Source organism: Eptesicus fuscus, chromosome 21, assembly GCF_027574615.1.
Source record: "Eptesicus fuscus isolate TK198812 chromosome 21, DD_ASM_mEF_20220401, whole genome shotgun sequence".
Classification (NCBI taxonomy): domain Eukaryota; kingdom Metazoa; phylum Chordata; class Mammalia; order Chiroptera; family Vespertilionidae; genus Eptesicus; species Eptesicus fuscus.
This window is the reverse complement of record NC_072493.1, coordinates 36232847-36253086: the sequence shown is the minus strand read 5'-3', so window position 1 is coordinate 36253086 and position 20240 is coordinate 36232847. Positions and strand designations below refer to the sequence as shown.

Sequence of the window (20240 nt, the reverse complement as noted above, 5' to 3'; positions counted from 1 at the left end):
TATCGCAGAGAGCACGTGAAGTGCTGAGAGCAGTCCATGACACCTAACAGGTAAAAGTAATAACAGCTATTTATTAAAGGTTGTGTACTTATTTTAATGGGTATTAACACACACACACACACACACACACACACACACACACACACACCAGCCCAGCCGGTGTGGCTCATTGGTTGAGCGTTGACCTATGAACCAGGTCAGGGTTTGATTCCCAGTCAGGGCACATGCCCAGGTTGCGGGCTCGATCCCCAGTGTGAGGCATGCAGGAGGCAGCTGATCAATGATTCTCTCTCATCATTGATGTTTCTACCTCTCCTTCCCTCCCCTTTCCTCTGTGGAAAAAAAAAAAAATTAAACACACACACACACACACACACACACACACACACACAAACAATAAAACTAGCCTGCAATTTAATTCTAAGCAATTGATAATTAAGGAAAAAGTAAGCTGATTAGGATACAGGTATTATTATTCAAATGATTTAGATTTTGAAAATCCTGGGCTGATAATCGTTACTGGTCCCAAGCCCTCCACATGCTCCCTGCCCCCCCCAAAACCCCCCATCAGCCCCAGTATTCCCTTCTCCTATGGTCCAGACACTTGGATACTCTTAGTAGCAAAGCACTAGGGAATTGGTATACAGGCAAAATCTTGGTGGCCTGGTGAGGGATGGAGAGCAGGGAACAACTTTGGGAAGGAATAGGACAAGGGGACCAGGTGATTGTGATTGTGTCACCTGCCAGATACAGGGGCGGGGGGGGGGGGGGGGGAGCAGGCAAGGCTAGCAGAGGGAGTGGGAGCAGGGCTATGCTCCAGAGCAGCCGTCACCAACCTTTCAGACCTCACGGACCACCAGTGTTCCACGGACCACGGGCTGGTGGCCGCTGCTCCAGAGGGCCAGGCAGCCTGGGCTCCACTCCTGCCTTGACCACTTCCTAGCTATGTGACCTTGGCCTCTCTATGCCTCAGCCCTCCCTGTGTAACATGGGTGCCAGAAGACACCAACACTGAAGGCTCTCCGTCACCCAGGCTGGGAGATGAAGGGAGCTGGTACAGGTAGAGCACCGAGTGCCCTTGGAGTTTCCATCACTGCCATTAATCAGGGCTCAGCCAGGCTGTCCATCAGGGCTCAATCTGGCTGGCTCTCGGTCCTCTGACTCATCTTTGGGGGAGCTGACAGCACCCTAAACAGCCCCCCTCCCCTTCTCTCCTCTAGGGCTACTGTCCAGAAAGCTGCTTCAGGGACCGCCTGTTCCCTGGGTCAGGGTGATGGGTTTCACATGGCAGTTCCCAGTGCCTGAGAAGCAGGCTGGCCTAGGATTTATTCAAAATGTTTCTTAGCAGCTTCCAGGGGCTCACCCGTCAACTAAGGAACCTACCCAGGTGCCACCCTCCACGACCCCTGCAGACCTCTGCGTCTGTGGCCTTGCCTTGCTGTCCCTGGCCTGGGTGTGCCACATGCAGGAGCTCTATCCTAGGAGAGACTGCAGGACCCCAAGGGGAGGCCCCAGCAGGGACCCTGTATTCCAGTACAAAAACGCCCCATAGGACTTCTGCCTCTGGTGAGCAAACGGGGAACCCCAAGAAACTGGGCAATATAGAGCGAATGAGTCAGGGAATAAACTGGCCCTCCCCGGCATGGGGCTGCACGGGGCATCATGCTGGCCCCAGCCGTGTAGGAACAAGCAGAACTCTGGGAATGACTGTAGAAAGGGCAGTTCTAGCGAAGGATCCTATTTTTGAACAGAGCTATTTTGGGAGCCCTGCTGCCCCTCCAGGGCCTATGGATTTTCCATGAAGTAACGGCCGGGGCCTCCCACCCCGAGTCCTCCCTGCTGACGGCCATTGCACTGGTGGAATAAGGCCCTCATTCACTGGCTCTGGAGATTCAGTGTACTAATTGTGTGCACAAGTTTATCTGACTGGGGCAGGGAAGGGAGGGCAAAGAACCCGGCTGCCTGGAAGGCCTTACAATAGTGTATTCTGAGCATGAGAGGAAAGGGGCAGAACAATGGGCTCTCTGTGCACTCTGTGCAGCCAAGTCCCTTGGGGAGGAGCAGGGATAGCGGTGGGGGCTGGGCTGCCCACCCTATCAGAGCCCAGGGATCTCCTTGCTGTGGCAGGCAGGGAAGTGGAGCCCAGGGACCCCTAGAGCCTGAAGAATCAGGACAAGGGGTCAGAGCACCTAGATTCCGCTGTTTCTCATAAGACAAGAAATGACAAAGACATCACCCCTTAAGGCCCTGGCATCTGAAGGAGGGGCATGGGTGGAGAGGGCTGGGAGACCCCGGTCCAGGCATGGGGCAGCATAACCTTGGCTGCAGTCCACCACTGTTCTGGGTGGGGTGCTGGAGGGAAAGCAAGTGATGGGCCCATGAGCCCGCATTTACTTGAGCTCCTGGGCAATAGCTGCGATCTGCTCCACGCGGTCCTGATGTGCAGCCAGGTCGCTCTCGAAGGCCTCGTGCTTGCGGATGAGGGCTTTGATGTCCGACAGGGTGGCCGTCTCGTAGTCCCGGTGCTTCAGCATGGCTTCCTTCCCTGGGGTGGGGCAGAAGGCAGGAGACACTTAGACAACAATGCACCAAGAGTCCACCAGAGGCCTGTGCAACCAGGGGCAAGGAAATGAGGCAGACCAACATCCTATCTAGCGGAGAATGGTGCCATGAAGACTAGAAACTTCCAGAACCTTTTCCTTTGACCTTTCCAGGGATCTCGAAGACCCAATAAATCCTGGATGGAGCTGGGAGACACTGTGGTGTTGTGGGCCTGAGCCAGATATCCCAATTCAACATGTGTGTTCTAAACTTAGAGTCCATAGTGGTGGGAGATGGAATACCATCTGTAGAGGACTGTGATCTGGAGAAAAGGCTGGGGTGCAGCCCATGCCTCAGCAGGGTAGAGGAAGGGGAAGTCTTCCGGTTAGGGTTCTCCTTGGAGCCCACCCCTCTGCCTGCTCCCTGGCACTTGGGGGCTGGCTCCCTTGGGGGGGGGGGGTCTTATCACATACCCGTGGGCCCCATACTGTCCTAAGGACTGTGCATGTGCAGTGGGGCAGGGCCTGTCATTAGGCCTTTGGAGGAAGGGAGGAACACTGTTATTAGACCTGGAGCCTGGCTAATTATATGCCCCAGGACAGAAGCTCGAGTGGCCCTGGAAGCACAGTTAGGAACGGCAGAACTGGTGGAAAAGGTTAGCCTGGGAGGGGGCACTGCTTCCGGTGAGCCACTCTGGGTCGCCCCTAGAGTGGCAGCTCAGGGACCCCCTCCTCAACGCGGCAGCAGAGCATCTGACCAGCAGCTGCCCTCCAGGTGCAGCGACTCAGAGTTGTGGGACGGCAGGCGGTTTCTCCCAGCTATTCCCTCATCTCTGGAACGGAGCCAGCGCTGGCGCCTGAAGCCTCAGTGAGGTGTTGTTCGAGAAGGGCAGGCACCGAGCCAGGACCACTGTAACCTCAGCCACCCCGAGGACAGGGCCTGGCGTTGGCAGGCAGGAGGCAGCAGCCTGGGAGCCTGACTGCACTGGCCCTGCCGCCCCAGCCCTGGGGTAGAACACGTAACCACAAAGGCAAGCTTACAATTCCCTTCCCTAAATTGCTTTCTCCCAAGGGTGGGAACCAAAATAGTAGGTTAGCACTTCTCTGCCTCAGCAGAGTTTCAGCACGGGCTGGCAAGGGGTGCACTGGACGACTGGGCCACAGCCACGGCCACCTTGTATGCAGGCCGAGGGGCAGCCACGAAAGGGAATTGGGCTCATTTTTGTTTCTTTCCCCAGATAACCCAAGACCTGAGAAGCATTCACACCCCTACAGGCTGTGAGGGATGTTGAGAGGGGTCAGGAGGCTGGTCTCCTGTTTTGCATACATTAGTGGTACAGAGGCTTTGGGCTGCAGGTCTTGGGAATGAGAGTGGGCAGGCCTGCCTGGGGGCTCCAGGCTGACTCATGACACAGGCCAGGTGCCAAAGTGCCTGTGTACCTGCCTGTGGGGAGGCAGAGGTGGGGTGAGAGCATGTGGAGGCCACTGAGCCAGTCAGTCCACCCTGGCACAAGATCAGGCCAACTTCCCCAGAATGCCTTCACATGAAGGCCAGCCCCTGCGTCACTCCCAGGGGAGGAATATTGGTAGGCCATCAGGCCCACACCCCTGGGCATTAGGAGACCATCTTCCCAGGGTTTCCTGGAGCCCAGGTAAGGGACGATAGAGCTGCTAACACGGGCCAAGAGGCCCTAGAAGGGAAATCCAGAGGGATGATGCCCAGAGCCTGTTGAATGACACGCAAAATGTGGATAATGACGGGAGGAAACAGCTCAGTCCAAGTGTGGGATGCGGGTGCTGTAAAATCCACTTATGTGCACAAGGCCCTCTGATGTGAGAAATGCCAACACCTGCTGGCCTGGGAGTTTCCCAGGCAGGGACCTCACCTACCTGGGAACTACTGAACACAGGGAAGAGGTTCAAGTGGTATTTGTGGAATGAATGAATGAACTAATGAAGTAAATGCCAACATCCTCTCCTCCAGGGTTGGGGGTAGAGCCATGGGTGCCATTTCTTCAAAGCGTGAGGGAGGTGCCTATACCTCTGGCCCAGGTCTCGTTTGCCCCACCTTCTAGCATCTCCCTCTGCATTCTTTCCCTGGAGGAGGAGGTTAGGGCATTGCTCTGATCTGGCAGCTGCAGCTGGAGAATAGCCCAGGACTGCAGATCATACAGAGTTCCCATGCTGTTAGGGGTGGGGCCTCCGGGTAGGTCTTAGCATCTGGCCAGTGTTAGGGCTGCCTGACAAACAGCTGGGAGGGGGACTAGAAGAGCTCCCCTGAGGTTCAATGAGGATCTATCTCATGGTGAACTGTGGGTCTGGGAGGGATGAAAACTCACCACGAGCAATGCAAAAAAACATGAAATCAGCCGGGCAGAGTGGTGGCAGCGGGTGAACCCCCTGAGTTTGGTAATAGCAGGAGGGCACAGACACTTGGGAAGGAAGGAGGGAGGGTGGGAGTCCGGGGGATGGTTCTCGGCTTTCCTAGGCACTGGCTGTTTCCTGAAGGCTTTTAGGCCCCTGGTATCTGGAATCCCGACCATAGTGTGGGTCCTGACTGAGGGCCAGAGGCATGATAGAATTCCACATCCTGAGCCAAGGGAACAGGCAGCTGCAGAGCTGCAGAGAAACAGGAGGCCGGCCCTCACCGAGACCATCCTGCCCTTGGAGGGCATGGAGGCTGCCCTTTTGGAAGAAGCCATCCTGCAGAGGCCCAGGCCCCTTGGAAGGAGGCTCTGCATGGCTGGCAGTCAGTGAGCAGGCTCTGTGGCTCAGGAGGCGGCTCTAGGCCTTTGCCTTTAAGGACCATGCTCAGGAACACAGACCCGTACAGTGTGAGGTCCTCCGTCACAAAGGGTGTGGAGAGCAAAGGCAGACTGTCTGCACACAGGCTGCCAGGGATGGAAGAACCTGTCCCCCACCCCTGCAGAGTGCACAGGATCAGGGTCATTTCCCTATCGACGTGGCTCGGCTGCATTGCTGGATGACTGGCCTCTGATGACCCAGGAAGGGGCCCACCTATGATTAATCTCTGAGACCAGAGCAGATGGGCAACGCATCAGGAAAAGGACAGGCTGTGTGTGTGTGTGTGTGTGTGTGTGTGTATGTGTCTGAGAGACAAGAGAGCTGGGAGGACCATACCATCAGTCCAGGCCTCGTGGATGGAGGCTTTCTGCCGGAACTTCTCTGCGAGATGGTCAAGCCGCTCCAGCCTGCGGATCTCATTCAGCAGCCACTCTTCGTAGCCCTTCTCGGCCTGCTCCAGGTGCTGCCAGCAGTTGTTGATATCCTGCAGGGCAGCAGAGGGCAGGGCTGTCACAGGAGCTAGGTCATCCAGGACGGCGATGCCTCCCTGAGGGATGCTGCAATGGGCTGACCATGTCTACTCCTGCTGTTCTATCTGTGTGCCCAGACAGGACCCAACACATAGTAGGTGCAATCAGTTCTTCTGGGTTAAATGCATAAATGAAAATGAATAAATGCCATGGATGGGGCTATGAAACTCAGAAGGTGACAGTTCAGGGAACACTGTCCCTCCCTGAGAAGGGGTCTCAAGCACTTGGTGGTGGTCCTAGATTGTGTGAATTTGAACTGGGGTTCCAAATTCAAACAATTCCACACAAACTGGGTGTAAAAATCTGGGGAGCGATGAGGGGAGGGGTGCGATAGTGGTGGTGGTGAAGTGTCAATGCAGCCCCACCCACCTCTGCACCAGAAAGGCTGTGCATTCTAGTTAAGAAAGACTATACTGGCCAAACAACAAGACTGGGGGTCGTCTGGTGAATCTGCACTCCTGGGTCCTGGCTCCCTCTGCCCCCAACCCCTGCCCTCACCGAGACCATCCTGCCCTCGGAAGGCATGAAGGCAGGCCGGTTGCTGAGGCGCAGCTTGGTCTGCAGAGTGTTGAAGTTGATCTCCAGCTGGCACTTCTCTTGCACCTTGGGTGGCTTGTGGACTCGCCGGTAGTCTCGGAAGTCCTCCAGCTTCTGCTGCATCTCCTGGATGGTCTTTTGGGGCACGCGGTCCTCCAGCCAGGGGATGGTGCGCCGGATCCACTCCAGAAGCTGTGGGCCCACAAGAAGCCATGTGGCGGGACCACCCCTGGCTCACAGGCACCTGGCATCCAGATCTTCGAGGGTCCTGTCTTGGGGAATCACCCCTGCTCTCCAGCCTTCCACTGGGATCCCAGGGCAGGGAATTCTGGGAACGGGTGCCCCCTCAGAACCACTGTGCTGTTCACTGGTTATTTCCTGTTTGTGCCTCTCCTTGGTGGTCTCCCTCATTTAGAGGGTCTCACTGGTTCCCTGTTCATGGACTGTCAGTGCCTCAAGGGCAGGACCTGCAGCATGCCTGGCTCTCTCAGGGGCAGCCAGTGCGATGCACAAGGCCTGGGACATAAAAAGTTAGAACGTAAAATTGAAAAAGGTGGTATGTATTTTTATGAGCTACTCGTGTCTTTGATGGAGTGAGGACAGGCCACAAAGAAGCAAACAAACTGTACATTCTAGAACCACCTTAGGAGAGTAAAATCAGTTATTATGCAGCGTAGATATGCTCAGAAGTGATTCCCAATGACAACTTCTGACAAAATGAGAAAAGCAAGGATAAAGGTATCCTGGTATTTACGTCTTGATGCATGATGCCAAACACCCTTTCTTGGGAAGGGCTGGGATCCCAAAATATATAACCTTTAACCTTTTCTTGGTGTTAGAAATAATGGTGATAACAGATGGTAGCCTTTTCTTTTTAAAATATCCCCTTAACTTGGCAAGATAAAAAGTCAACCCCCATAGGTTGGTTGTCAAAATTTTTTCCGAATTTTCCTGTCTGTGAAATCTCAATGTCTGGGAATCACTCACTGGTATAGAAGAGCAGTCAAATTATTGCCCTTGGAAAGCTTACCTGTTCTAAGTTTTTCCTATGGAAATTTTTCAAAGTAAAGGACAGAATCCAGAAGAGATTTACTGAACACCCACCATCCCAACCGATGCTCCAGGTCAGGCTCTGGAGCAGGGCTCCCTGTGTTTGAACCCCAGCTCCCTCTCTACCAGCCGTGTGACAGTGGACGTGTGCCTGGGCCTCCGTCTCCTCACTTGGGAAAGGGGGTGACAGGGATGGCAGATCCTAAGCCTGCAGTGCTGGTGCCCAGGACCTGCCATGACAACCGCAGTCCTGGCCAGCACCGCATCAGCTCTCGGTCTCTCTAGCCTACTGAGTCCGTCTCTCCATGGGGAGGGTGTGGGAATGTTAATTCTTAAAACGCTCCCCAGATGATCCTAAAGCAATGCAGTGTCAGAAAACTCTATCTTAGAGTATCTGGGTTGGAACCCAAGCTCTAGACCTCAGGAGCCAGCTAGCATGTTGACATATCAGTTTGATGCTTAACCATGTGAAACCGACCTGAAAGGCCACATCACGTACTGGCTTGGGCAAACTCCACAGCCTGTAATCTTACCACCATTTCTAAAAAGTCTCACTGCAATACCTACTGTCCACTCTGCAAGTGTCACATGACCTTTGGTCAAGGGTAACAAAGGTGACCCAATCTTTCAGCTCTGGTGGTATCACTGGGGGTAGGGTAAGTGGCACTTACGTCGCTGGCCAGCTTCTCGTAATCTTCCATCAGGTGTTCATTTTCCTGATTGACAGCCAGCACCTTGCAGATCCGGTTGGCGGCTGTCTCAGCCTGGGATGAGGGAAGTACACACAGTCAGGGCTGCCTGGGGGCTAGTGACCCTCCCCCCTGACAGGCATGTCCCCAGAAAGCTGGCTCATCCACGGCCCACACAGAACTCCCCAAGGAGGAAAGGAGAGAAGTGCAGCTTCAGCAAGATGGCACCCCGAGTGCCTGTTTCCTGACAGCCCTTGCTGGCGTCTGCACAGCTTACGGCTCAGGCCCCTACCCAGACAATCAGGCCCCTCAGCTTTGTTGGCCTGGACCCTGGGGATGCTGAGAAGGGTTGGGAAGCCCTCCACGGTGGAGGAAACGGATTAAAAGACTCCCTAGTAGCCCACAAAGAGGAGGGTTGGGTGAAGCTGGGTGGGGTCCTCCACTAGGCCAAACCCTGTATGAAGTCTCCCCTAGGGTGGGAAGGTAGGCTGCAGCGAGGCTGAGTGCTAGAGAGCTGTAGGGCAAAGGGCGGGGATGCTGGTGCCCCCCAGAGAAGCCTGGTGATCAGTGCACAGGCAGAACACACTAGGCCCCTTCCTAATCCTCCCCTTGATGGCTCATTGGGCCAAAGTCACCATCCACAGGGCAAGGGATTCACAGAGCAGGGAGTGGTGGAGACAGTGACTACTTTTTGCCCAGAACTACAGGACACTGCCCTGTGTTGGCCTGTTGAGCGGGGGTGCGAGGAGTGGAGGAGGGGAAGGGGTTCCACATGAGAGAGGAGAGACCAGGTACCTTTCAGGAAGCACAGAAAGGATCCAAGAGGAAGAGTTGAAACGGCAACAGAACAGGAACAGAAATAGTGAGGAGGGTCTACAGAGCGGTGGGGAAGGAAAACAGAGAGGCTTGGGGATGGCTCCAGACCTGGCTAACTACAGGCACTGTGCCAGGCCTCTCCCTCCACACTGCTTCTGGGACAAGCAGACAGGTGAGTGGTGGACCAGCCACGGCTGGTGTGCAAACACACACACACACACACACACACACACACACACACACACACACCCTGCATCATGCTGCAGGACACTTGCCCATGGCTCCAGGCAGTGCTCCTCAGAGATGAGGTTCACAAGGGCTTGGCCAGTGAACACCGGCCCGAAGTGCAAGAAGCAGAGCAAAGATTGCAGCTTTCAGGGCAGCCACAGAGGTTAGTCCCTGACCGCTCACTTGGAAGAGACAATGGTACCCACCCCACGCTGAAACCCTCTCTCCTGCGCAGGCCCACAAAGGTGGGGGCTGCTGGTCACAGTTTCACTGTCCAATTCCTGGCATCCAGCTCAGGGTTCAGTGTTTTAGGTAGTTGGGTTGATGAATGAATGAGTGAACAAGGAGTAGATGCTTTAGCCTGGGGATCAGCTTGAATTTGTAAACAAAAAGAACCCTGGAGAGCACTCTCTTAAGAGATGGGATTGGTGAACACACAATACAATATACAGATGACATATTAGAGAATTGTGCAACTGAAGCCTATATAATTTTATTAACCAATGTCACCCCAATAAATTCAACAAAAGGAGAGATGAGCTTAGGTCTACAGGGAAGACAGCAGCAATAGTAAAAAGTATTCCATGGCCGGCCTGAGAAGCAGACACAGGCTGGGAGAACCCGCACTCGGGCCAGAGAAGCCTGGACCCTGCAATGCCTTAGTGAACAGCAGCTCCAAGGGCCAGGCCTTTATTTCTTCCCCTATAAGAGCAGTTTGGCTGCCTCAGAATGGCCAAGTGCTCTGTCCTGGGCCTTCCTGCCAGTGTCCACTCCCACAAATCCCCCCAGGCCTCCATCTCCCTACTACATGGAGTTCAGCTCTAAGCACAGGAGGGCAGCCAGGGCAGAAGAGAAAGCACTCTTGCAAGGGCAATGTGGTGGGCAGGGAGGCTGGCATGGGGCCCGCAGGAGGGAGTCCAAGGGCATACGTGCTATTAGTTGGGGTTTGTGGCAATGAATCTTCCACTGCTATCCACCCCTGCCCCACCCTGCCTTCCCACCAAGGTGGGGGTCCCTTCCACTCTCCCGCCTAGGCCCTCCCACAGAACACTCCAAACACAAGCTCCCACCTCATGCGGGGTAAGTGGCAGGAGGCTTGAACATGGCTCTCTGGCACAGGGCTGGGAAGAACCACAGCGGGCAGGGACAAGGCTGCTCCGACTACCTGACCACGTGCCAGGAACAGTCATTTCATCCTCAGAACAGCCCTGTGAAGCAGGTACTAGTACAATCCCATTGTACAGACGGGAGAACGGAGTGAGGTGAAATGACCTATCCAAGGTCACACTGCTAAGAGGTCGCAGAGCCTGGGCAGGGCAAACTAGCACAGGGAGCACCTGCTTGACCTGGGCTCTGAAGAAGGTAGCCCACGGCAGGCAGCAGACACAGTCCATGTCCTATGATGCCCTACCCACTCTAAACTTAAACTTCCTCCTCTTTTCATTGAGGAGAATGGCACCCCCTGCCACATAAGGGGTGTGTGGGAACTAGGAGTCTGTGTCTAGCATCTAGTAAGTGCTCCATAAACAAAAGCTAGTTTCTTTTTCTCCTCCCTGCCCACTTGCCAATTGGTGACACAAACTCAGGTCACTGGGAGTAGCTGCCCACAACCAGAGACCCGGAGGCCAGCAAAGGGGACAGAGGTGCCCAGGCCTCCCTGTGGGCGTCTCTCCTCAGGGGCCGCATGAGACCAGCCAGGCTCAGGGAGAAGTGCCCCTGGGAACACACCTGTGACTGCTCTGCCTGTCAGCACGGCTGCTTGAGACGGGCCCAGAGAGCTGGTCAACAGGAGCAGGCTCAGAGAACAGTCTGACCTGCTCAGGCTGAGCCTTTCCTGGGCCATTTGGGAGGGGAAGGGGCCACAGAGAGGGGCAGAGGAGCCAGTTCTCTCCGGTGAAAGGGCACAGCCAGTGCACCAGGCAGGTGGCCTAGTGTGGATCATGAACAGAGAGGAGCAAGGGCAACCGAGTGGTCAGGAGCACGGGTCCAAATTGCAGCTCTGCTAAATTTCATGTGATGCAGGGACTCAACTGCCCTTTCTGAGAAACTGGGACGCTACCACCAATCTCCCGGGGCAGGCTGTATTCATAGAGAGAATATCGGTGTCGTGTCAGCCCTGGACCAGCGCCAGGTAAGTGATGACACTGAAGCCCATGGTCACAATAAACCTGCTTGACCGGGTCAGTCCTCAGCCTGGCCAACCACAGCTGGATGGTGAGGACAGGAGGCCGGCAAGGCCAAGCCTCTAGACACAGCAGCCAGGTGTGCTCCCACCCCAGCTCACCTTTTGAGCCCCCGAGAAAGCGTGGTAGAAGCAGGACACGTAAGTCATGATGGCTTTCTCATCTGGCCTCAGAGTGCCTACAATATCTGCGCAGAGAGAGAAAGAGAGAGAGAAGCAAGAGAGAGTGAAAGATGCAGGGAGGGCAGCTGGGACTGGGCCCTAGGCTCATGCGGGAGGAATAGCGCTTGCTCTGGACTGGAAGCCAAACCCTGGCTCTGGCTATGCGGGCCATTTTGCTAAGGTTTTGGCGAGGGAAGGGGGTGGATTCCTCTTCTAACCAGGCCTGGATTTGTGACACTAGCCATTGGGGCTGGAGGGGTTAAACCCTACCTGACCTTTCCGAAAATGTAAGATCATTTCTGCCACCTCAGCATAATCCACTTAATAGTTTTCTAGGGCCCTAGAATAAAACCTAAATTATTATTTTTTTAATAATGATTTTATTTTTTAAATATATTTTTATTGATTTCAGAGAAGAAAGGAGGAGATAGAAACATCAATGATTAGAATCATTGATCGGCTGCCTCCTTGTACGCCCCCTACTGGGGATCGAGCCCACAACCAAGGCATGTGCCCTTGGCCAGAATTGAACCTGGGACCCTTCAGCAGTCCGCAGGCCGATGCTCTACCTACTGAGCCAGACCGGACAGGACTAAAACCTAATTTCGTGATCTCAGACTACAACAGCCTTCCACAGCCTGGCTCTGCACCTTCACCTCGCTTCCTCTTCTCCGGCCATCCCTTCAATTAGCCACGCTTCTGTCTGCCTCACAGCCTTCGCACTTGCTCTGCCCTCTGCCTGGAATGCTTTTCCCACAGATCTTCACATGGCAGCTCCTGGTCATCACTCCAGTGCTGTTCGTGTCACCCCCCGGAGGCTCCCCATGATGGCCCAGCTAAAGCAGCCCTCGGGCTCTCTGTCCCCCCATCCTGTCCCATGTTCTCTACTGTGCTTATCACATGAAATTACTTGATCTGTGACTATGCCTGTTGTCCGCCTCACCCACTAGAATGGAAGTTCCATGAAAGCAGAGACCCTGCTTGACTGTCACCACTGTATTCTCAGTGCCTGGTACAGAGCCTGGCACAGATTGGGCACTCAACACACAGTGTGAGCAAAGGGTGGCAGCAATGCCAAGGAGCTGGGGTATGGCTTCCAGTCGGAGAGGCCACTGCCGTCTGCAAGAGAAATGAGGTGAGCATGGGAGGCGAGAGGCAGCAGTGGCATTGGGCAGTGGCAGCGAGGTGGGCCTGCCTGGCCCTGCCCGGTACCTTCTGCGCTCCCGAAAAGGCATGGTAGAAGCTGGACACATAGGTCATTATGGCCTTCTCGTCGGGCCGAGCCGTGTTCACGATGTCTGCAAGTGAATGACAAGGGTTAAACTGCCCAAGTAGCGGTGGGGGGAAGGGGTGGTCACTCACCGGGATCCAAAGGCTCCCAAGAACACAGACATCCCAGGAGAAGGACCCTTAGAGCTGACTCAGTGACCCTGGTGACTCTGGTAGGCTCAGCTACACCCTCAGCCCCTCCATCCCCATGGGCTCTAGAAAGGCCACAGCTGTGGGAACTGGATTAAAATGAGGCCACTTCCTCTCTCTGAGAATGGTCTCAAGGGGCTTCTGGACAGTCAACCCCAAGGGCCACCAGAGGCCAGAGGCATGGATCCTGGCTGGGTGGTGCACGGATGGGAAATGGAGAAAAGCCAGAAAAGGAAAACACAAAACACTCCAAACGGGTGGGCTCTGGACTCCGAACCCACAGCAGGCAGGGTAAGAAGCCTTGCTTATTCAGAGGAGCGAGCCCTCCCTGGTCACTTTGCTCCTTGCCTTCCCCCAGGCGTGGGACTGGGTCAGGCAGGGCTATGGCAGCCCCCAGAGTCGATCCTCCTCAAGCTCCCTCTTCCCCGCTCCTCACCCCGCTCTATCCCTGAGCAAGTCTGGCCTGCGCAGTCCGCTCCTGCTCTGGTTCCCCTGGAGACACAATGTCCCGGGTTCACCCAGATTCTCCGCCATTCTCACCGGCTCTGCCAGTTGTCTGAAGTTACCATAAGACACACAAGAAACAATGTGTTGACTGAACAGAAGGGATGTACGTACCCTCTGCATCCAGCATTTTGGGGATGTCCAGGTATTTCTCTGCCACTTCAAAGGCATTGTTCAGGTTGGTGACCGGGTCGTCCTGGGGAGAGGGAAATGGGGGAGGAGGAAGAACTCAGTCAGGGGCAGGATCCAGAAACAAAAGGGACCCAGGGCTGGCCTAAAAGGAAGGGATCTGGGGAGGGGTTAGGACTGGAAAAGGTCCTTTTTAGGCAGTTCTCAGCCACATGTGCTACTGGCAGGGAGAGGAGGTCACCTGGATAGTCAATTTCGACCCAAAGGGACGCCTCTGGAAATCCTGCTGGACAAAGGGGACCTTTTCTCCAGAAAAAAATGTGCTCTTTTCTTACAGTTTTCAACTATCCAGACCGCAGATTAAGCCCGCTGTCCTGAACCCGATAGTTGGCCAGACTTGAGACATCTCTGGGTTGGGGTCTGGGGGAAGCAAATTGAGTGTCTCTGCGTTCCAACCTCTCTGAACCATCCATCCCTTCATGCCGTCTCCCACTGCTATGGGGTTAAAGCCCACTTAACTCGGACCCTTCTTCACGTGTCTTTACTGCTTTCCAGCTAGAGCCCAATTGCATTCCTCACTGTGGCTTGAAGGGGCTCAATGAGGGCCGTGCCCCCTCCATCTGGAATGCCGGCTCTCTGGCTCTAGGCTGGCCCCTTCTCCACGGGCCCTTCCTGATCATGACAGCCAAGTGTGCCATCCTTCCCCTGCAGTATTGTCGGGCCCTGTCTCCTCCCCACCCCATTCAGCCTGAGCACCTGTGCATGGCCTCGTGGGCTGGCTTGCTCTGGATACATTGTCCTGCCTTCCCCACAAGGCTGGGGAACTCCTAGGGCAGGGCCTGGGGCTTACAGGGTCACAAGCTTTGTACAGACAAATTAGAAAAGGACCCTGCCAGGAAATGTCTGCCAGCAGTGTGGTTTGGAATTCCTTACCCCTCGTCCCCATGGACAGAGAGGGAATGCTTCCAGAACCCAGAAGTTAAGGAAGGGGAGCTGCAAGGAATGGTTGGCCAGGCCCTAAAATAACTCTGGCGGTTACAATGTCCATGGAAGGAGAAGGGGACAGTCTCTGAGGAGAGCAAGGGAGGTGAGAACTGGGCCAGGGGGTGTGGTGGCAGTTGGCACAAGGCTCTCCAGCCTGCCCATCTGATCACAGAATGCAGCTCTGAACACCAGCGATAGATGGACTTGGGGGACGTGATCAGAGTTAGGGTCAGACACAGGGTATCTGTGGACTGTTGAGGGGAACACAAGATGCGTACCTTTCTCAGCTTGTCATACTCGATGAGCTCAGGCCTGTGCCGGTGGATCAGGGCATTAAAGGCAAGACCGTCCTTCCAGCTGGGGATGGAAAGGCCAAGGTTATGAGGATGCCCACGCACTGTAATGGGAGTGCAGAAAGGCCCCAGGTACCCACAGCAACAATCAATTCCCATTTATTGAGGTGGTTTAGTGTGTGTGCCAGGCACTGACGGGAGATGGTATGGCAGGGTGGCTGTGACCTTGACTGCTGGAGCTGAGAGTTACGGGGTCAAATCCTAGCGCCTCCACTTACTATTAGCGTGACTGTGGGCAAGTGCTACAGTTGTTACCCTTTTCCATGTCTGTAAAATGGGGATAATAACAGTGCCTACTTCATGAGGGTTGTCATGAGGATTAAGTAAGTAAATATGGTAACACTTAGACCAGGGCCTGACATGTGTACATGCAAGCCTCCAATGAACTGGACAGGCCCACTGAGGGGGGATGGCCTACCGCAGAAGGCCAGTGCCTGTGCTGTGTGACCTCCATACCTTGGCTGACATGGCCCACAGGCTGGCTAAATGCCAGGATGTGGCTGGCATGAGGGTCTCTGCGAGGCAAAATGACAACTGGTCACATGCTAGACTGGTCACATTTTTCTTCCTGGGATCCTCTAAGGCAGTGGTTCTCAACCTTTCTAATGCTGCGACCCTTTAATACAGTTCCTCATGTTGTGGTGATCCCCAACCATAAAATTATTTTCGTTGCTACTTCATAACTGTAATTTTGCTGCTGTTATGAATCGTAATGTAAATATCTGTGTTTTCCGATGGTCTTAGGCGGCCCTGCTAGCGGTTATTTTAGGGCCTGGCCAACCATTCCTTGCTATTTTAGGGCCTGGCCAACCATTCCTTGTTGCGACCCACAGGTTGAGAACCGCTGCTGTAGAGCCTAAAACCATCAGAAAACACAGATATTTACATTACGATTCATAACAGTAGCAAAATTACAGTTATGAAGTAGCAACAAAAATAATTTTATGGTTGGGGGTCACCACAACATGAGGAACTGTATTAAAGGGTCACGGCATTAGAAAGGTTGAGAACCACTGCTCTAAGGGCTGGTTCCTTCTGGGGTCAAGCTTAATGACACTTCCCCAGGAAGGCCACTCCTGACCAAGGTACTCTCCCGATTACTTTCTATCACCTCACTCTATTTTGTGGTCCTACTTAATATAGCACTTCTCACTACCTGAAATCGTGTTGGTTTATTCGCACCTTTGTCAACTGCTGCAGTGTAACTTTCCAAGGGTGGGGACTCATTTTGGTCCTGCTGTATCCCCACTCTTGGCACGTACTAGGCACAGATATTTACCAATCCTATATAATAAAAGCCTAATATGCTAAGTGTCCAGTCATCTGGTCATCCGTTCAATCAATTAAAGAGCAATATGCTAATGATATGCTAAGGCCTCTCAACCGCTCGCTATGATGTGCACTGACCACCAGGGGGCAGACGCTCCAACTGGTAGGTTAGCTTGCTGCTGGGATCCTACGGAGTGAGATGGGCTGGACATGCCCTGGAGCCCTCCTGCGGTCCCTCTCCGGCTGGCCAACCTCCCGTGTCCCTCCCCGGCCCCGATCGTGCACCCGTGGGGTCCCTCAGCCTGGCCTGCGCCCTCTTGCAATCTGGGACCCCTTGGGGGATGTCGGAGAGCCAGTTTCAGCCTGATCCCACTGGCCAGGCTGAGGGACCCCACTGGTGCATGAATTCGTGCACCAGGCCTCTAGTTGAATAAATAAATGAACAAGAAGTACAGAGAGGACCAGTGAGTTGGTGGCAGGAAAAGGAAGACACACAGAGGATCCTGAGGGCGGGACTGTGTGCTATTAGCAGTGTAGTACAATGGAAAGGTCCCCAACCTCTAGTGCTGGGGCCCTGGAGAACCTGGGGGCACAGAAGAACCTCTGTGGATCCCGTGAGGCCCCATTCTTCATTCCTATGTGTGCTCCCTCGTCAATCACCCTGGGAGGACACCAGAGGCTCAGAGGGTGAAATCACAGGGCCAAGCTGAACCTGACCTCAGGACCACCCCGCCTCTGGTCACACTGGATCTTGAGTGGCGCTGATCATGCTTGCCTGTGTTCTGGCAACACTGGACACGTCTCCTTTTCTTCTCACCCAAGGGAGAGCAGGTTGATCACAGGGCTGAGTGGGTTTTGTTCACTAGAGTGGACAAAGTCCGTTTTCCCCAGCACTCAATTCACGAGCACCTCTAGGGATGGGTTCCCTCCCCTTGAGAGGTCAAAACCAAAAAAGAGCTTTGTTGTTGCTTCAGAGAATCACTTTGCTTGGGGAGGAAGAAGAGTCATAAGGTTCAGCCCAGGACAGTGAGGCAACTGCCGCTGCCGTCATCATCACCACCACCACCACTCCTCCTCCTCCTCCTCCTCCTCCTCCTCCTCGGAGAGGACACAGGGACCTTACAAGGAGCTCACAGGAGTCAGTGTCAGGAGGAGGGACTCCTGGAGGGCTGGCAACTGACAGATCATGAGGAAAGCACAGGAAAAGAAGGCAGGTGGGAGGATAGTGCCTCAGGTCCCAGGAAGAAGCAAGGGAAGGAGTTGGGCTTCGGGGCTACCGGCACTCACCTGATGTGGAAGTTCTGCACATTGACGTTCTTGTATGGAGCTGTCTTTCTCTGGCACCAGAGAAGAAGCCCTTCCTTGGCAGAGGTCTCTGCAAAACACACAGAGACACTGAGCACTGGCTCACACAAAACCATTCTTCTTGTTCAAGCAGAACCCAGGGGACAGGCCACCAGACAGAGCAGCAGCAGCAGTGATGGTAGCAACAGCCCCTCCCATTCCAGACATGGGCAGGCCTCTGCTGATCCTAACATGGCCCCAAGAAGTAACTCACCCAGGGTCACCCCAGGAAATGGCAGTGACAGAATAATGTCAAGGTCTGAACCTGTGCCATGTTTCAGACCACAAGGCCTGTGCCTTTTACTGTCAGGACACACCATCAAAGAAGCCTTTGATGCTGGCCTCGGCCACTCCTTGAACAGAGTGAAGAGTCGCTGGTGGCCTGGACTGATTCCAGATCCACAGAGGCAAAGGTCGGAGAGTGGAAACAGGTAGGCACTGACGCTCAGGGGAACCAGGCCAGGCCTGACTCACTAATGTCTATATGACTCAGATGCCTCGGCTGTAAAATGGAGCTGATCATGCCATCTTCATGAGGGTGACGTGAGGGTCCACCGAGACAGGGTGGATACCAGAGTTGGGTGGCTTCGAGAGCGATCCCTTCACCTACAGCCTGGGCCAGAATCTCCACTAACCCCTCCCGCACATGGCCAGGCCCTATAAGTGACACTGGGAAACAGGGATGAGCCTTGAAGCATGAAGACAAAGTGCCCGAAAGCCTAACCTAACTCTCCCCAACTCAGGTGGAACCTGGGTGGAGAGAAAGTGGTTCTTGGCTGTCAGTAGGACTCTTGGCTCTTACCTTCCACCGAGATGTCCTGGATGGCGAACCTGAGGATGATGGTCCAAATCATCCCCAGCGTCATCTTTGCGTTGCCATCCACGATCTCTGTGTGCAGGGAGGGGGCAAAGGGCGAGAAGGTTGTTAAACCAGACTGAGAGCACCCTACCCCCAGGGCAGCCTTCCCAACCCACTTAAAATTAGCTGCCTACCCTCCACCACCCTCACTGGAGATGTCCCCTGAGCACTCTGGGAAGCACAGTCCAAAAGCCTCTAAACATATGTGTCCTTGGCCACGCAAGCCTCTTTCCATCATGCCAGTTGATTCACTCTCTCTTTTTTCTTTTTAATATATTTTTATGGATTTCAGAGAGGAAGGGAGAGGGAGAGATAGAAACATTAATGATGAGAGAGAATCATTGATTGACTGCCTCCTGCATGCCCCCCCCACACGGGGGATCAAGCCGGCAACCCAGGCATGTGCCCTTGACTGGAATCGAACCCAATACCCTTCAGTCCACGGGCTGACGCTCTATCCACTGAGCAAAACAGCTAGGGCTCTCTTGACCCAGCTTAAAAGACTGCTTCTCCCCGAAGCTTGCTCCCAGCCAGCCCTCTGTTGACACCTCCATCATGGCTTTATGGGCACGTCTCCCCACTAGTGGGTGCATGCTGCACTACTGTTTGTTGAGAACCTGTCTACTTCCTTCCAAGCCCAATGCTGCCACTTTTGCCCAAGCCACTGTTGTCTCCTCCAGAGCTCGATGCACTGCGACCTACACCAGCCCCTGCAATCCACCTCCACACAGCGGCTAGGATGGTCCCTTTAAAAATTGCATCAGAGCCCTAACCGGTTTGGCTCAGTGGATAGAGCGTCGGCCTGCGAACTGAAGGGTCCCAGGTTTGATTCCCGTCAAGGGCATGTACCTTGGTTGCGGGTACATCCCCAGTAGGGGGTGTGCAGGAGGCAGCTGATCAATGTTTCTCTCTCATCGATGTTTCTAACTCTCTATCCCTCTCCCTTTCTCTCTGTAAAAATTCAATAAAATATTTTTTAAAAAATTGCATCAGATTTGTGTCACTCACCTACTTAAAGCCCCACTACACCTCAAACGAAGCCCGTGCTCTGGGGCCCAGCTTACAAGGCCTGCCCTGGGTGACCTTGCCCTTCCCCTCCCCAGCACTCTTTAGCTGTATAGGCTCTTGTTTGCTTTAAGGACCTCACACCTTCTGCCCACCAACAAAATGCATCCCTCAACCCCCTTTCGCAGATGGCAGGTCCTTCCTATCCTGTCAGCCTCTGCTTATTGTCACCTCTTCAAAATGGCTTCCCTGACCACCAGTCTAAAGGTGCTCCCTGCACCCATCCTAGGGCCCCTCTCCCCACCACCCTGCTCTTCCCCTCATACTGACTGCCAACTGGAGCCATATATTTCTTGATAGGTTTACTTGTTCACTGTCTGCCTTTGTGACCACTGCAGCCCCAGCACCTGGCCCTGGCCCTTGAGAAAGATATGATGTTGTTGAAGGAAGAGGAAAGTAGGGACACAGGACCCCAAAACCAACCTCTCTCTAAAACGTCTGAGAGTGAGAGAGAAGGGTCAGGACCATACATTCTTTAGCTTCAGCAACTTAGAGAAAGTCATCTCTGCAGCACTCAGGTATATGTGTCCACTGCTGGGTGACAGAAGTACAAGTGGCCTCATCCAGGAGGAGCATCAGCCAGACGTGCCTTTGGCAGTCTTTTAAATGTCCTCTGCCCCCACACACCCTGGCACACAAGACGCAGGGAGAAAGGGTGGGAAGAATAGGACACTTCATCAAGAGACCTCGCTCACGGATCCTCAAGAGCAGAAGACTCCAGGATGGGCTTGATTTAAAAAGGGGACATAGTGGTCATCCACAGGATGGGGCCCAA

At 54.2% G+C, this 20240-nt stretch overlaps 1 protein-coding gene across 1 annotated transcript in view; it reads right to left on the bottom strand.

The window, feature by feature from the left end:
* Window positions 1–20240, bottom strand: part of ACTN4 (actinin alpha 4) — a 76328-nt gene that overhangs the window by 6961 nt on the left and 49127 nt on the right. The window contains exons 4-12 of the mRNA XM_008139632.3: window positions 18344–18430; window positions 17485–17572; window positions 14854–14932; window positions 13577–13658; window positions 12752–12837; window positions 8134–8226; window positions 6374–6604; window positions 5682–5829; window positions 2395–2545 (exon numbers count right to left, since the gene is read on the bottom strand). Coding sequence (XP_008137854.1) covers window positions 2395–2545; window positions 5682–5829; window positions 6374–6604; window positions 8134–8226; window positions 12752–12837; window positions 13577–13658; window positions 14854–14932; window positions 17485–17572; window positions 18344–18430 — 1045 coding nt within the window. The remainder of the gene's footprint in view (window positions 1–2394; window positions 2546–5681; window positions 5830–6373; window positions 6605–8133; window positions 8227–12751; window positions 12838–13576; window positions 13659–14853; window positions 14933–17484; window positions 17573–18343; window positions 18431–20240) is intronic.